Source organism: Drosophila novamexicana, unplaced genomic scaffold, assembly GCF_003285875.2.
Source record: "Drosophila novamexicana strain 15010-1031.04,08,12 unplaced genomic scaffold, DnovRS2.1 tig00001059-arrow-arrow-pilon, whole genome shotgun sequence".
Classification (NCBI taxonomy): Eukaryota; Metazoa; Arthropoda; class Insecta; order Diptera; family Drosophilidae; genus Drosophila; species Drosophila novamexicana.
In genome coordinates this window covers 1,801,498-1,820,519 of record NW_020824837.1, presented here as the reverse complement: position 1 = coordinate 1,820,519, position 19,022 = coordinate 1,801,498, and the positions used below count along the sequence as shown (strand labels likewise).

Genomic DNA, 19,022 nt, shown 5'->3' with positions numbered 1-19,022 from the left:
ACCCACTCTCCCCATCAATGTGTGTGTGTATACCAAAGAACAAGGTTTTAGCCTTATACAGAAGCAATTTTTTCCAATTTTGGGCAAAACTAGAAGGAGGTATTCAAAATAAATATATATGAAATATTCCTCATTTGTATATACTAAATAAAAATAAAATATAAAATAAATACTAAAGATATAAAAATTGGAGCAGGCATTGAAAATGAGGGAATAGCTATACAACAAAAAGCCAATACGCTCTTTACACTTTATGAACAGCGTATAATAAACTTGGAAACCCACACGCAGCTCTCACAATGTTGGCAGCAAGAGTTGCTCTTAAATAATTTCGAGACACTAATGGAGCTTATCTCTAAACGAAACAAGCAACCGCAAACAAGTCTGGCCAGCACGTAGAAGAAGAAGCACCAGCTGCCGACTGACTGACTGACTGACTGACAGACAGAGTGACTGGGGCTGAAAGACTGCAGACTGCGGAGACTGTAGAGACTCCTGAGACTGGCGCTTGACTTGATTAGCATGTGAGCCCTAAGCAAGACAGTCGCCACAGTGTGTCAAACAGTTGAGCACGACGAGCTGGTCACTTACCCCCCCCCCCCCCCCCCCCCACACACTTCACCTTGACAAACCCCTCGCAGCGGGGGTAGCTGCTGCTGCTGCTGCTGCTGGCCAATTGACCATAGCGGGAAAATCGCACTATCTGCAATTGGGCAAAGCAAGCGCAGCGCTAACTTGATTAGTTCTGGCCAAGCTCTCGGAAATAAAGCCATGAAAGCCAAATAGCTCAAAACATGGCCAAGAGCTGTTGCTGTTGCTGGGTTGACAGTTGCTGACTGAAAAGTTTTTTAATTACCGCCGCCGAACGCAACCGTCAATCACAGTCCCAAACACTTTGTTCAATTGACTCCTGCTCCTGCTCCTGCCTCTGCTCCTGCTGCCTATCCCTGCTTGCTCCATGGCAATAATAAAGTCGTAACGCGTTTACAATTATAAGGCGGTACGACAACAAAGCCAAACGGCACACATTCTCCGCATAGCTGAACGAAGCCAGAGAGCACTTCAGCATTTTTTGAGCAAGCGGCAGTCAAGCTGGAGTGTCTACTGTACACCGACATTGTATCTACACAGTTCGCATGCAATGAATTAATCAGCGCTTTTTTATGATCTGAGATTAGACAAGTGGGAAGAGGGTTTATAGGGGGTAGGTGGGGCTCAACTTCATCCACAGCATAATTGCAATTCGTACAGCTAATTTAATAATTTGCAGCCGAGTCTTACACAAATTAAGTTTGTCAGCTGTCAATGCGCGGAATTTGTTAACAACATTGAAAACTGACAGTGCGAATCATCATAAAAGTTATTAATGATGAGAAATGAGTTATGAACTGACGGATGTGTGTAAAAAAACAACACAAATAAAACAACTACAGCCATGAAAAAAGTCAATTGCAACAACGAATAGCGAGTGCTCTGACAAGGCTCAATCAATATAAGGAAGTGAAAAGTGAACGACAAGGGAAGTTGAAGTAATATATACGATATATATCGATAAAATACATGCTACTATAAAACATTTCCATTTATACTATTCACATTCTAGCCTAAGCTTTGTTTTGGCTCACAAATGGAATTAATTGAAAAGTAAAATGGGTGAATTAAAGTTTCCTTGAGCTTAATAAATTCTGTACTTATCGATATTTCGATATTCGTTACATTTTTTTTTCGATATATTTACTTAATTTATATTTCGATTTTTGTTCAAGTTTTTTTCAGTAGTAAAAACAGTGAATTATTCATGAGTAAGCAAATTAGTCATTTCAAACGTTTAAAAATACTTGGAAACGATAATACTTGGAAACTTGGAATACAAAATCTATCGATAAGTGATGTAAGCATTCGATGAGTTCGAATGCTTATCGATAATTCGTTATCAAATTACACATTACATAAGATTGCAAAGATTATAGCGATAATAATCAGTAACATTACAACACCTATCGATAAATGATGTAATTTAGTCTCAAAATTATGAGAATTTCCAAAGTTTATAAAGACTTGTAGACAAACGATAAAATATGCTAGCAATAAATTGTGCGTAATAAAACTTTTGATGACCCCTGTGCCTATCGATAATCGGCACATGGAGTAAATATAGTTTTGTGTATTTTATTTTTTTTCTCTGAGCTCGATGATTGTTTGCCTATCGATATTTGTTAAAGATAGGCATTATTGCAGAGCTCCTATATAATATATATAATTTTGTAAAATCGTTTTAAAAGTTGAAGAAAAATACAGGTTTAATTGTTATATAAAGGTTACATTGAACTTCGATAAGTTGTGTGCCAACGGAATGGAAAACAATCGAAAGAATAATGTACAATAAGTTTGAGCTTGTGTGAAAAAGGAAACAGAACTAAAGACACTTGGGATATTATATTGAAATGTTCTACTTTTTTACTGTCTTAAACAAATCGGCCAACATAGCTATAATGCCCTTACTTGTAGATCTACCCTGTCAGTGACATGGCAACACAGTTCCTAATGATCATTGTCTCGCTCTGCCGGCTACCCATTAATGATGTTGTCGTCTGGAGCAGCGGTTGCAACTTCATTCGGCGCAAGAATGCAACTAAATCAATCAGAAGCACACTAATTTGCCATTTAACAAGGTATTTGGACAATTTTGATATATGTATTCAGCCAGGCCGAGGCGAAATGTCAACGGTAGCATCAACGACAACGGCAACGACAACGCCAACTTAGGGACGGGGCCATCAATCAAGCAGCCATTGAAGCCCCCGGCACGGCAACGATGGGCACCTACAAAAAGCAGGCAACACACAAAACGAGAAGTCCGAAGTACTTCTTCGAGACATTGGCACTGGGAATGCATTGTGACGCTTACATTTTGGAGCTAACCATTTACTTAATTGTCATTAAAGCGCATTGTATATTAATTAGCAAAACATGAAATTAACAAAAATGTTGGAAAATTACCGAAAAGGTCGCTCGCTGACTGACAGCAGCCCCAACAACTGGCACCTGATACCAAATATATAGTTTTGATCTGAACATGTCAATACATGGTCAAAAGGGGGGAGGAAGCGGGAAGGGGAGGGCGGCAACTCCGGTTGCGGTTGCTACATTGCAGCCGCTGATGATGATGAAAATGAAGTTGCCGCCCAATTTAATTAAAATTCCAAACGATCTGCACATGAAATGGCCAGCAAAATAAACGCAGCTCGTGGAAACGTGTTGATGAAAGATCAGCTGTGCCTCGACTTCGGCTGTCTCTCTAGGCAGATGGCCGATGCCATCGATTTGCATTGAGTACGCTGCTGCAGCTGCTGCTGCCGCTGTTGCCCAGACCAGACCATGGCCATAAGGCACGCGGCCAGACCGCAACACTACGCAGCAGGGTATTAGGACCAGGCTGCTTATTTATAACAGTTACAAAAATGTGGCCTTTCTTAAAAGCTCAAGCACATGCTGAGAGAGAACAACCCGATGTCTTAGAGCTTATTTGGTTCGTCGAGCTTTTAGCTTTAAGTGTGCTTTATTGTTTGTGTTAACGAAATTTTTTGCACTTAAAGGCTTGTGGATTTAAAAGTGAGTTGCTTTAAAATAAGCATATAGCTTATAATTTGGAGCTTTCGACCTAAAATAAATATGTATATATGTAAAATAGCTAAACTTTATAACAAAGCTCATGCATATGCTTATACAGAGAAAAGTATTGTCTCAAGGCTCATTCTGTAAATAGAGCTTTTTAGCTTTCATTGAGCTTTGATGTTATTGGTAAATGACATTAGTTGACCTAAAAACATAGTTGCGTATTCAATGGGCAATTTTGCACTCGCTTATCATAAATAAACTTAGAGCTTTAATGTGCTTGCATAGAAAATAATTAAAAACGTAGCTTATTATTCGAGCTTCAGCATTAGGTGAGCTGTAGCGCTTCATAAAGTTATGCATTATAAGAGTTTTTTTTCTTTTTTAGCTGCAATTAATTGTAATCAAAGCTTTAATGTGCTTTCAGAGCTTTTAGCAATTGATTCTTGAAGGTTTTAGTCTCTGTACCGTTTTTATCTCAATCGATTTTTGACTGTTTAAGTAGTCTCTCGAATTTCTAAAAAAAAATTGATTAAATATCTGTGACTTCAGAGTGTATCAAGTATTTGTTTTGTTTGTTGTCTTGTGTAATTATTAAGCTACAAGCAAAGCGCAACCGCAACAGCTAAGCTCAGTGCCGACTCGGAGCCTTCATGGCTATTGAAAATTATAGAAATTGGCGTAATAAAGTGTACGATAATTGCATGTTTAGTTATGATTGAATTACGAGCTTCTAATGCGAGACTAATTCGCTGTGCATTTCTTTGCCCCTCTAAGCAGCTGCCCGCTGGTAACTCGGCCAAATCGCTGCCTCTTGGATTATGGGCATATCGGAGGAGGTCAAGCTGGAGGAACTACCGCAAGAAGCCAAGCTAGCACACCCACATCCGGATGCCGTGGCCGAACGTGGTGTGGCATCCGCCTCAGTCACAGCTTCTGGTGCGGTGCCCAGCGGCGCCAGCGGCGGCACCAACAGCCCCATCTCGGATCCCAACAGCGATTGCGAGGCGGATGAGTATGCGCCGAAGCGCAAGCAGCGCCGTTATAGAACGACCTTTACCAGCTTTCAGCTGGAGGAGCTGGAGAAGGCCTTCTCGCGCACCCATTACCCCGACGTATTTACGAGGTGAGTGAGAAACCGAATGACAAAAGATAATAACAAAATAAACGAAATTTGCATAAATCGATTTAATAGTCCGTCTGTGGCCGCAAAAGAAAGAATATCCGGCTATAAAATGATATGATATGATACCCCCTGTGAGCTGTTCCAACTATTTGGAGCAGCATGCAGTCTCAAATTACGCTGACAAGATTTTCAAATCGGTGTCAATTGAGATCCCCTAGGGTACAAGTAAATTCAATTAACATGCAGAAATGCAACAAGATATAGAAAACTGCATTAATAATTGCCATAAATTAGAAACACGCCTCTGACGGACCGACCAAACGACCAGAACTGACTGCAACCAGCCGCTAATTGGATTTGCACAAAAAAGCAACAACAACAACGAAACATTTGTAATAACAACAATTAGAGCAACTTTTTGTGGGCACTCGTCGGGTTTTCATTTCATTAATGCAACCAGTTTAAATGCTTCACAATTAATTAGGCAAATAAATCACAGTATCTCTGTTTACACTTACCTCGATTGATTGACATGAGAATCATATAGAGCGGCGACAACGGACAGTTTAGCTGCAATGAGAATCGCAAAGAGAGGCGTTAGACAGAAGTGGTGTAAATTAGAAAAAAAAACATTGAATATTGATTGCGGTGCGATAAATAACTAATTTACATGAAAATGTAATTTCCATATAATTGTATATATTAATTATTTGTTCATTAATTTGATCATTAATTGCAAGCACAGCAATCAAAATGCAATGTTTTTTCTACATAAAAGGTATATCGCTTTACAGTTTTTTGCCTGACCAATTTTTTCTTTCTTTACAGAGAAGAGCTGGCGATGAAAATTGGATTAACCGAGGCGCGGATTCAGGTAAAAGCCCAGCACCCTAGCCGTACAACCAATTGTGGTTCAGTCCGATTAGCGTGCTTTAAGCAAAGTTAACAATGTTGAAAATTGAAAAATAATGGAGCATGTCGCCCCTAATGAAAACGCTTCTAGACATCTTTGGCCCAAAGCCATAGATTGGAGCGAGCGGAAATCTTGCTGCCAATTTTTAGTGCCGAGTCATTATGAGCTGATCCGGTTGGGGCCTGGCTTTGATCTGGTTTTTTAATTACCGCTCATGCTAAACAACATTATTTGTTTACATACATATTCTAGCGGTAATTGCCACTTGAGGCCCCAAAGGGACACAGACTCAGGCTCCAGCTACAGCTTCCAGCTTCCAGCTTCCAACTTCCACTTCAACTTCAGTTTGGACTCGGTCTTGGACTGGCGCTGCAATCAGCCACCGTTCTCGACACGAATTCAGATTGTTATGTTAAAAACTAATTAAATGGGCGTTTTCAATAGTCACGCCCATTAATTGGCTGCCAGTGGCAGGACACAGTAGCCTGTATTAAACACATAACTCAACTCTGGCTCAACTCTCTCCCCTTATTTTTTTTTGCGCCCCACTCGTGTAGGTCTGGTTCCAGAATCGACGCGCCAAGTGGCGCAAGCAGGAGAAGGTTGGACCGCAGTCACATCCATACAATCCGTATCTGCCGAGCGGCGCCGCCAGCATGCAGCAAGTGGTGGGTGCCGCCCTGCCGCCCAATCCATTTACCCATTTGGGCTTCCAGCTGCGCAAGCCATTCGATGCGCCCGCCAATTTGGCTGCCTTTCGCTATCCGCACTTGTCGGCGGCACCAATGATACCATCCGGCTACTTCAATCAGTTCCAGCGGTAAGCGCGACAGTTGATTATTTTTGCTTTTGGTATTTTAGCTAAATGTTTGCTTGTCCCTTTTGCAGTGCACCGCCGCACATGCTGCCGCCGGGCATGGCGTCCATGTATTCGCCCTCGAGCTCCTTTCAGTCGCTGCTGGCCAATATGACGGCTGTGCCGCATGGCCGTGCGCCGCCCATGCCCGCTCTGGCCGCCAAGCCGCCCATGCTGGTCGGCTCACCGGATCTGCATTCGCCCAATAATCATATGCTGGCCTCGCCGCCCAACTCGCCCAGCTCACAGCTGTCGCAATCGCAGTCGCAGTCGCAGCCGCCGCCGACGGGCCAGCTATCGCCACAGCAGCTGGTTGGCATCTCGCTGACGCATCAGGCGCCGCCGGCCGGCTCGCCCACACAGACGGCGCCCGTCGCTTTGACCTTGGCCCACGGCCATGGGCACTCGCCGCAACGGCAGCTGGCGCCGCCGCCAACGCGTGCCGCCACGCCGCCCGAGGATCGACGCACCTCGTCCATAGCCGCACTGCGGCTGAAGGCGCGCGAACACGAACTGAAGCTGGAGCTGCTGCGTCAGAATGGCCACAGCGGCGATGTGGTCAGCTAGCCAAGCAGCTATCGTACAATCCAATTGGTTAACTGTAGTCCTAAGCTCCTAAGTTATTCGAAAGCGGACCTTGCATTTTATGTTTGTAACAGAATTCACGGAATTTCCATTAATAAAACCAAGCACAGACGTCAAAGTGTTTGTGATATACACACAAATAAATCCTCTCTCCATTTTTATTATTCTCTTTTATACCCTCAGTCCATTGAAAATGGGCAGAAATGGTATAATTTGTGCAAATGTATATAACAGGCAGAAGGAAATTATTTCGAAAAAGAAGAGAATATATATATATACTTGGGTGCCACACTTAAACCCTACAATTTTCATAGAGATCGAACTACAAATTTCAAGTTAGTCATGAAAAGGGTTCTCAAGCACAGGGTACCTCCAAGTCGATCACGCCCCACTAGAGTAGTCTTATTTGGTTTTTTAGTGTTTTAGCTGGCATCGAGAAATCACGTAATGCCCACAAATTACATTTAAGCCGAGCCATACAAATGGCCCGGCCCTAATGTGCGTAACAACACCTACTTGGGAGCAAGCGCTAACAGGGCCAGCAACTGATTCACAGCCAGTTGGACAAGCTAACAGGGAACAGCTACTAGCCAGGCTGGTCGGCTGCCATTAATCAGCGGACTGTACATAAATCAGCGCTGGCCAAAAACAAAAACCACAAGCCGAGCGGGTGCTACAAATATAAATTTATGAATAAATTAGAAACAAATTAAGTATGTTAATGAGAGCCAGCCCAAACGAAACGAAGGTACCGAACGCATCTCAAAACGAATCACAAACGAATGTCGAACGAATATCCAAGACATGAAAAAAAAAAGAACGCCGCTTAGCGATTTCTCTCGGTGGTTGTGAATCTCTTGTATACCCTGTAAAATAGCTGAAAAATGGGAAAATCACAAGGCCTAGCATAACTAATTTAATCGAACTAACATGCACTTTGTTCCAGAAGTGCGCTTTCAATCGAAAGACTTAGGCAACGAACTCGACTAAAAGACTTAGGCAACGAACTTGACTAAAATAATTAGGCAACGAACTAACTGGTAAAATTGTTCATGTTTTTAAAATGCAAACAGCATTTCAGAGACGTACCTTTGGTTTTTAGTTCAAGCTATTTGGAATATTTTACTTATAATATTAAGAATTACAATTATTTATATTTTAATCAACGCGATTATTTGAATGATAGAATCATGACAGTAAGTGTACGCATACATTAGCATCTCATAACACAAACCAGAAAACTTAATGGCTTTCGGTTAATTTTTTAATACAATTACATAAGCAAATAAACGATATAGTTAGTGCACGTGAAATGATTATCAAGAAGGGTTTATTAAATTGTGAAGAATATAGAATTTCGATTAGAATATGATATAAAAGAAATACATATAGAGTAAGTCCTAGTCGCGCACTCTCGACTAGCTCATTTTTTTCTCGTTCTCTTTTTGGTTTTCGTATATTTTTGGCTTGAATTATGCGTGGTAATTAATAAAATGGAATATTTATGATAACTTTTATAAAACACGAAGCTGCTTAATTCGATTACCAGATTTTTTTTTTTTTGGTTTGCTCAAAGCTGAAAGATGCGCCTCAAAAGAGGAAAACGGGCCACATTGCCCGGTAATTGCCATCAAAAGGTGGAACTGTGATAATCATGTTTAACCAGGGCCCTCAGGGGGTTCCTCGACTGCCTTGCTTCAATTTTCGATTTGTTGTTGTTGTTGTTATCTTCTTCAGATGTGGCAACGCTTCATGCATTTCAATGAGTTCGTCAAATGCAAAAGCTACCCATTAATTTGCATAATAATCAAGTCTCAGCTTTATGGATGGGGCGGAGCGTGGCGGGGGGCGCTGCGAGACTTATATTTAGCCTGGGGCTGAATAATGTGATACAAAATATCGGGCAACAACCGATATTAATAATCATTAATTAAGCCGACTAATTAACGCTGACATTAAAAGCCTGCATTTTAATTACGATCAAATCACCTAAACCCAACCCCCGCCCCCCTCCCATTGACCCCTCTCTCCCTTACTAACTTGTGTTTGTAAACAAAAAGCAAACAGCACAATCGCTGCAGTTGTTCATGTTTTTTGTGCTCGACTAGTTTATTTATATTGTTGCTGGTGCTTTTTGTTCTGCTTCCTCTTCTTCTATGCGGCGGGGGGGCAGCCCCCGCTTAACATCTCTATTTGCAGTTGCATTTCATTTGCACAAACATTCGTTTAAAACGTTTTTTTAATTCAATTTAACTTCAACACAACTTAATTGTTTTTCATGAGCAATGAGCACTGAACTACAACAACAACAAACATAATAACAACAACAAGCCATAAGAAACGTGAGCTTGACGACGGCAACGGCTGCCGTTTATTTATTTTTTTTTTTTATATATTTTTTGTAAGAGCAAATGTTGTTGTTGCCGCTGGGATATGTAATTGCATGTGAGTGTGCGAGTGTGTGTGTGTGTGTGTTTCGTGTGTCGGCGCAATTAAGTTTGCGTTTAATTTGCAATTATCCAAACGACTCAAACTAATTAGCGCCACTTTGATTAAACTTTGCAAAATTGAACAATTTTTTACAAGGAGAGTAACAAAAAAAAATAAATAAAACAAGTGTGCAAAATTGAATGCAGAGAAAACCACAACGAAAATTATGATGAGAAATTGCACTTTAAATATACTCCACAAAAGAATATCTTATAGATATATACGAATTCACAAGCAGCTCTCGAGGCGGCTTAAAATTTTCATTAGTTTATTCACGAATACCCATGAATATTCCCGGCTGAGCGCTTATCTAACAGATTGCCTGAGATATATATTCTTCGTATCAATACATATCATCATCAACAGCGACAACAACGTCATCGGCGATTGTGAGAAACAACATTAGCTTAATTTAATAAATTCAAACAGCACAAAACAAAAGACTTAGGCAACGAACTTGACTTGAACGAAACATAAGTTAAGCTTAAAGCAGAAAACCAGATATGAAGCTGCGCTTGTTTTTATTTAGTCATTCAGCTAGCGATACGGCAAACTTGTCAATTTATTGATCCTAAAAATGTTTAACTAAATTTAGACAGCTTTAACTGACCCACTTATAAATATGTATTTATATTTCCATTTCGGATTTCCTATTGGTCGATCGCTCGATTTCACTGTCATTCATCTAGTTCGGCTCGCTTTTTGAATGGTGTGCATTTAACTGGACATATTTACGGACTAGAAAACATTTGTGACACATTCGTATGCTCAATGAATGTTGCTCAATGGACATCATTTAACTCGCAAATATATTTAATTGAGAACTGCTTTAACTAAATGTTATATTTAGGGTTTTAGTTGAATAAAACATTCTTTGTTTTTTGATTTTTTTGAAGTGAAACATTCCATTCTGCTTGGATAAAGTTCTGAAACATTCAGCACATTCGCAAATGTCGTTTATGAAGGTGGAATTTATTCTAGTCGAAGCATGTTTTAACTTAGTAAATAAATGAAGTATCTTTGAATGTAAAGCCGTTTAAATATGAAATCCAATTCAATCTAACAAATTTCTCTCTATTCTCATACCAACACATGCTAGAGTTAATGGAACATTTCGCATAATTTCAATAGTTTAGCACATTTTGAATAATGCATTTGCCGTATTTAAATGTGATTGAAAAAGTGGTTTCCTTTTGACACATTCATGGCATTAGTCGAAATTCATGTCCAAATCTTACCCTAAGATTCGTATATAGACATGGGTCAAAATTTACCACTCCCATAACTCGGCCAAATCTCATCCGATTTTCACGAAGTTTGGCGTTTTCTTCATGGTTTTCCCTCTAGATTAATCTGGCATTCAAATCTGAACAACGATTTTTTAGTCGAAATTCATGTCCAAATCTTACCCCAAGATTCGTATATAGACATGGTTCAAAATTTACCACTCCCATAACTCGGCCAAATGTCATCCGATTTTCACGAAGTTTGGCTTTTTCTTCATGGTTTTTCCTCTAGATTAATCTGGCATTCAAATCTGAACAACGATTTTTTAGTCGAAATTCATGTCCAAATCTTACCCCAAGATTCGTACATAGACATGGGTCAAAATTTACCACTCCCATAACTCGACCAAATGTCATCCGATTTTCACGAAGTTTGGCTTTTTCTTCATGGTTTTCCCTCTAGATTAATCTGGCATTCAAATCTGAACAACGATTTTTTAGTCGAAATTCATGTCCAAATCTTACCCCAAGATTCGTATATAGACATGGGTCAAAATTTACCACTCCCATAACTCGGCCAAATCTCATCCGATTTTCACGAAGTTTGGCTTTTTCTTCATGGTTTTCCCTCTAGATTAATCTGGCATTCAAATCTGAACAACGATTTTTTAGTCGAAATTCATGTCCAAATCTTACCCCAAGATTCGTATCTAGACATGGGTCAAAATTTACCACCCCCATAACTCGGCCAAATCTCATCCGATTTTCACGAAGTTTGGCTTTTTCTTCATGGTTTTCCCTCTAGATTAATCTGGCATTCAAATCTGAACAACGATTTTTTAGTCGAAATTCATGTACAAATCTTACCCCCAGATTCGTATATAGACATGGGTCAAAATTTACCACTCCCATAACTCGGCCAAATCTCATCCGATTTTCACGAAGTTTGGCTTTTTCTTCATGGTTTTCCCTCTAGATTAATCTGGCATTCAAATCTGAACAACGATTTTTTAGTCGAAATTCATGTCCAAATCTTACCCCAAGATTCGTATATAGACATGGGTCAAAATTTACCACTCCCATAACTCGGCCAAATCTCATCCGATTTTCACGAAGTTTGGCTTTTTCTTCATGGTTTTCCCTCTAGATTAATCTGGCATTCAAATCTGAACAACGATTTTTTAGTCGAAATTCATGTCCAAATCTTACCCCAAGATTCGTATATAGACATGGGTCAAAATTTACCACTCCCATAACTCGGCCAAATCTCATCCGATTTTCACGAAGTTTGGCTTTTTCTTCATGGTTTTCCCTCTAGATTAATCTGGCATTCAAATCTGAACAACGATTTTTTAGTCGAAATTCATGTCCAAATCTTACCCCAAGATTCGTATCTAGACATGGGTCAAAATTTACCACCTCCATAACTCGGCCAAATGTCATCCGATTTTCACGAAGTTTGGCTTTTTCTTCATGGTACCCCAAGATTCGTATATAGACATGGGTTAAAATTTACCACTCCCATAACTCGGCCAAATCTCATCCGATTTTCACGAAGTTTGGCGTTTTCTTCATGGTTTTCCCCCTAGATTAATCTGGCATTCAAATCAGAACACCGATTTTTTAGTCGAAATTCATGTCCAAATCTTACCCCAAGATTCGTATCTAGACATGGGTCAAAATTTACCACCCCCATAACTCGGCCAAATCTCATCCGATTTTCACGAAGTTTGGCTTTTTCTTCATGGTTTTCCCTCTAGATTAATCTGGCATTCAAATCTGAACAACGATTTTTTAGTCGAAATTCATGTACAAATCTTACCCCCAGATTCGTATATAGACATGGGTCAAAATTTACCACTCCCATAACTCGGCCAAATCTCATCCGATTTTCACGAAGTTTGGCTTTTTCTTCATGGTTTTCCCTCTAGATTAATCTGGCATTCAAATCTGAACAACGATTTTTTAGTCGAAATTCATGTCCAAATCTTACCCCAAGATTCGTATATAGACATGGGTCAAAATTTACCACTCCCATAACTCGGCCAAATCTCATCCGATTTTCACGAAGTTTGGCTTTTTCTTCATGGTTTTCCCTCTAGATTAATCTGGCATTCAAATCTGAACAACGATTTTTTAGTCGAAATTCATGTCCAAATCTTACCCCAAGATTCGTATATAGACATGGGTCAAAATTTACCACTCCCATAACTCGGCCAAATCTCATCCGATTTTCACGAAGTTTGGCTTTTTCTTCATGGTTTTCCCTCTAGATTAATCTGGCATTCAAATCTGAACAACGATTTTTTAGTCGAAATTCATGTCCAAATCTTACCCCAAGATTCGTATCTAGACATGGGTCAAAATTTACCACCTCCATAACTCGGCCAAATGTCATCCGATTTTCACGAAGTTTGGCTTTTTCTTCATGGTTTTTCCTCTAGATTAATCTGGCATTCAAATCTGAACAACGATTTTTTAGTCGAAATTCATGTCCAAATCTTACCCCAAGATTCGTATATAGACATGGGTCAAAATTTACCACCTCCATAACTCGGCCAAATGTCATCCGATTTTCACGAAGTTTGGCTTTTTCTTCATGGTTTTTCCTCTAGATTAATCTGGCATTCAAATCTGAACAACGATTTTTTAGTCGAAATTCATGTCCAAATCTTACCCCAAGATTCGTATATAGACATGGGTCAAAATTTACCACTCCCATAACTCGGCCAAATCTCGTCCGATTTTCACGAAGTTTGGCTTTTTCTTCATGGTTTTCCCTCTAGATTAATCTGGCATTCAAATCTGAACAACGATTTTTTAGTCGAAATTCATGTCCAAATCTTACCCCAAGATTCGTATATAGACATGGGTCAAAATTTACCACTCCCATAACTCGGCCAAATCTCATCCGATTTTCACGAAGTTTGGCTTTTTCTTCATGGTTTCCCCCCCTAGATTAATCTGGCATTCAAATCTGAACACCGATTTTTTAGTCGAAATTCATGTCCAAATCTTACCCCAAGATTCGCACCTAGACATGGGTCAAAATTAACCACCCCCATAACTCGGCCAAATCTCATCCGATTTTCACGAAGTTTGGCTTTTTCTTCATGGTTTTCCCTCTAGATTAATCTGGCATTCAAATCTGAACAACGATTTTTTAGTCGAAATTCATGTCCAAATCTTACCCCAAGATTCGTATATAGACATGGGTCAAAATTTACCACTCCCATAACTCGGCCAAATCTCATCCGATTTTCACGAAGTTTGGCTTTTTCTTCATGGTTTTCCCTCTAGATTAATCTGGCATTCAAATCTGAACAACGATTTTTTGTCGAAATTCATGTCCAAATCTTACCCCAAGATTCGTATCTAGACATGGGTCAAAATTTACCACCTCCATAACTCGGCCAAATGTCATCCGATTTTCACGAAGTTTGGCTTTTTCTTCATGGTACCCCAAGATTCGTATATAGACATGGGTTAAAATTTACCACTCCCATAACTCGGCCAAATCTCATCCGATTTTCACGAAGTTTGGCGTTTTCTTCATGGTTTTCCCCCTAGATTAATCTGGCATTCAAATCAGAACACCGATTTTTTAGTCGAAATTCATGTCCAAATCTTACCCCAAGATTCGTATCTAGACATGGGTCAAAATTAACCACCCCCATAACTCGGCCAAATCTCATCCGATTTTCACGAAGTTTGGCTTTTTCTTCATGGTTTTCCCTCTAGATTAATCTGGCATTCAAATCTGAACAACGATTTTTTAGTCGAAATTCATGTCCAAATCTTACCCCAAGATTCGCACCTAGACATGGGTCAAAATTAACCACCCCCATAACTCGGCCAAATCTCATCCGATTTTCACGAAGTTTGGCTTTTTCTTCATGGTTTTCCCTCTAGATTAATCTGGCATTCAAATCTGAACAACGATTTTTTAGTCGAAATTCATGTCCAAATCTTACCCCAAGATTCGCACCTAGACATGGGTCAAAATTAACCACCCCCATAACTCGGCCAAATCTCATCCGATTTTCACGAAGTTTGGCTTTTTCTTCATGGTTTTCCCTCTAGATTAATCTGGCATTCAAATCTGAACAACGATTTTTTAGTCGAAATTCATGTCCAAATCTTACCCCAAGATTCGCACCTAGACATGGGTCAAAATTTACCACCCCCATAACTCGGCCAAATCTCATCCGATTTTCACGAAGTTTGGCTTTTTCTTCATTGTTTTCCCTCTAGATTAATCTGGCATCCAAATCAGAACACCGAATTTTTAGTCGAAATTCATGTCCAAATCTTACCCCAAGATTCGTATATAGACATGGGTCAAAATTTACCACTCCCATAACTCGGCCAAATCTCATCCGATTTTCACGAAGTTTGGCTTTTTCTTCATGGTTTTCCCTCTAGATTTATTTGGCATTCAAATCTGAACAACGATTTTTTAGTCGAAATTCATGTCCAAATCTTACCCCAAGATTCGTATCTAGACATGGGTCAAAATTTACCACCCCCATAACTCGGCCAAATCTCACCCGATTTTCACGAAGTTTGGCTTTTTCTTCATGGTTTTCCCTCTAGATTAATCTGGCATCCAAATCAGAACACCGAATTTTTAGTCGAAATTCATGTCCAAATCTTACCCCAAGATTCGTATATAGACATGGGTCAAAATTTACCACTCCCATAACTCGGCCAAATCTCATCCGATTTTCACGAAGTTTGGCTTTTTCTTCATGGTTTTCCCTCTAGATTAATCTGGCATTCAAATCTGAACAACGATTTTTTAGTCGAAATTCATGTCCAAATCTTACCCCAAGATTCGTATCTAGACATGGGTCAAAATTTACCACCATCATAACTCGGCCAAATCTCATCCGATTTTCACGAAGTTTGGCTTTTTCTTCATGGTTTTCCCTCTAGATTAATCTGGCATTCAAATCTGAACACCGATTTTTTAGTCGAAATTCATGTCCAAATCTTACCCCAAGATTCGTATATAGACATGGGTCAAAATTTACCACCCCCATAACTCGGCCAAATCTCATCCGATTTTCACGAAGTTTGGCTTTTTCTTCATTGTTTTCCCTCTAGATTAATCTGGCATCCAAATCAGAACACCGAATTTTTAGTCGAAATTCATGTCCAAATCTTACCCCAAGATTCGTATATAGACATGGGTCAAAATTTACCACCCCCATAACTCGGCCAAATCTCATCCGATTTTCACGAAGTTTTCTTCATGGTTTCCCCTCTAGATTAATCTTGCATTCAAATCTGAACAGCGATTTTTTAGTCTAAATTCATGTCCAAATCTTACCCCAAGATTCGTATCTAGACATGGGAGCTTCTGTTTTTGGGCAATTTTGGTAAATTATAAGAGCTAGAGTCACCAAACTTGACATATAGCTTCTAAAAAAGAATATGTATATGCATTTGATGTTGGAAGAAGAGGGTACAGGGTATTCCCTAGTTGGGAGCTCCATACTAGAACCTCTAACTTGTTGTTATTGTTATTTGTTGGTTTGTGCGTCTGCATACATTAAATTAAGTCTGAAATTGGCGCTGCAGCTGCAGTCAATTCCTTGGGGTACATGTGGAGCTTGTCCATCTGCAACTGCTCCTGCTCCCGCTCCTGCTGCTGCTCCTGTTTCTGTTGTTGCTGCTGTATGCGTAATTAACTTGTTGCCATAATTGCTCACTTTTGCATTTGTGTGTTGCATGTGACACGCTGCAACAACATCAAGACCAGGGCTCAGACCCAGAGCCAGACCCTGGCCACAGCCCATTGGCGAGTGCTACAAATTTTCTGTATAAGTCATTACACACCTCAACACACACTTTATAGCTAAGCCACACACACACACACTCAGAGAGAGTCACCGACTGACCCTTATAAGCGACCAAACGGTAACGACGTGACTTTTATTATGCGCACGAGACAACGCTGGCGATTTGGAGCTGGAGGGGGGAGCCTACGCGCTGGAGCTGAAGAGGTGCAGCGAGACAGTGGAGAAACATTTGGCGCCGCAGCAATTAGTTATCAAAGACGTCGCGCATTGACAAGCAAAAGTCAAAGCACTCTTCGAACCACCCAAAAAAAAATCAACAAGACTGCTCTAGTCGGCTGTGCCCGACTACAAGATACCCTGAGCCCAACGCCAGGCGGGCATTACAAGAACAGACATATTCACCTTGATTAGCTTCGGTTCATATAGTCCGATCCTCAGGAAATTTATTGAACAATGGCATATAAAAGTTTGTATATACCAAAGCGCATAGATCTGTCTGCATAATTTCATTTTAATATGAATGTATTCCTATTTAGAGGGAATTGAGCTAGAGTATACACAAAGTGGCATACTCTTTATCTAAGTATGGCATATGAAAGCCTACATAACAAGTATAAAGATCTTATAGTCTTCGAGGTATGCATAAAAAATTAAGTCTCCAAAACGATATATATTGACATTATAAAAATGTAACGAGGTATAAAAGATATATGATATACCTATTCGGCATTTGGTATTCGAGAATATATGTTTAAAATTATCTAGATCTCCAGATTTGGGTTTTTCCAAGATCAACGCGTTTAGACAGACGGAAGGCTCAGCTCAATACTATACATCTAGACTTTCTGCCTGTTACATATATTTGCACCAAAACATTATACCCCTTCCACCCATTTACAAGGACAAGGTATATAAAAAAGAAGAGCAGCAAAGCTATATGCGGATTATAGCTCGTATATATATACAACATAATAAAGGTTAATATAAATGACTCATGTGCCATGCTGAAGACAAGCCTGTAAGCTGAGAGCAGCTCCCGAGCAGCTTGTGGCTGGTCTGCCATCCATCAGTTGGCAGGCAAATGGTTGCCCGATGCCGGGCTCCGGGCAACGCCCCAAATCATGGCAGCGTGTGCCAGAGCGAGACTGAGAAGGGGGCCCTGCTGCTGCAGACATCATATTAAAACGTAGCCCAGCTAAACATTGATCCTTATCGACATGTCAGCGAAGTGACGACAAGAGAAGCTGCAGCTACAGTAGCCACAGCAGCTACATCCATCTGATCCAGCCCAGTCTGCAATTGGCAGCCCGAACAGCAGCGGCAACAACTTAACACGAGGCACAAGCAGCACGCAAGCTGTAGAAAGCGTTTTTGTTCTCTTCTGAGATCAAAGGATATGTGATTGGGTATACGAGTGCGAGGCACTAGTTATACATAGAGCTGTGTATGTATGACAGTTCAGCTGGAACAAAATGTTTTCAAATGAATCTTTACAATCTAATCTACTTTTTTGCAACCCAGATGCTAGACAAGTTGTTAGAGATAGGCATAAAAAACATATTCTTTTTGGAATATCTAAGATATCTAGGGTTGTTATTTTTAAGGAATGTTGTAAGAAAATAGACGCAGCGAAAGCTATAGAGAAGCCTTTTGTTAAAAATGGAACCAGAACTCAATTAGTCTTAAATTTCTAAACTTTTAAAATAAAATTGATTGAAAATCACGACAAAATTATAATAGCCTCTGCATGGGTATAACAAGAAGACAAATGTACTCTACTTATATAGACAGGAAGCAGGAACCAGCGAAAAATCATTCAGAGTATACTTGATGCAGCTTTGCATTGAATAAGTATTGCCTCAAGTGCATGATGTTAAGACTCTCATGGTCAATTTATAGGCACTGTATTTTTCTTTAAAATCTCATCGGAACCTTCTGATCTCAACCAAGCGAAAGTGTAGATTACAGGATTGTGCAACTTTTAGGGTATATACATTGAAAGGATGCTCACAATGATAGGATATGATAGTATAAATGTATCATAATAGAATAAACAATTCAGCCTAGCGTCTGCTTAATAAATACCTTTGTTAGGTGGAGAACGCGTTTGATCTCTCATAAATATGTAAAAAACCCAAAAAGTTCTAAATTTGGAAATTCAGTTCAACGAAATTCGACTAAAGATTTTAATCAGTTCAAAATATGACTTCGGCTACAAATTTGCACATTCACAAGCTGCTAAAAATAGACTTTGAAAACTCAAAAAAAAAAAACATCAAAATGGAAAGCGAAAAATGTGTTTGATCGAATCGAAAAATATTTGAATGCCAAATTAAACGTGAATTAAGACCAAATCGAAAAAGCTTCTGCTTATCGAAATCGCGTTAGTTTTGTCAATGGTTGG

General features: G+C 39.8%; 1 protein-coding gene across 1 annotated transcript; it reads left to right on the top strand.

Annotated features, from left to right (window-relative positions):
• Positions 1-4,190: 4,190 nt before the first annotated feature.
• LOC115765932 (homeobox protein aristaless) lies at positions 4,191-7,209 on the top strand. Its single transcript, XM_030709678.1, has 5 exons — positions 4,191-4,306; positions 4,396-4,741; positions 5,570-5,615; positions 6,212-6,474; positions 6,543-7,209. Exons 2-5 carry the CDS (start codon positions 4,437-4,439, stop codon positions 7,075-7,077), a joined length of 1,149 nt encoding a protein of 382 aa, XP_030565538.1. The 5' UTR covers positions 4,191-4,306; positions 4,396-4,436; the 3' UTR covers positions 7,078-7,209.
• Positions 7,210-19,022: the final 11,813 nt, after the last annotated feature.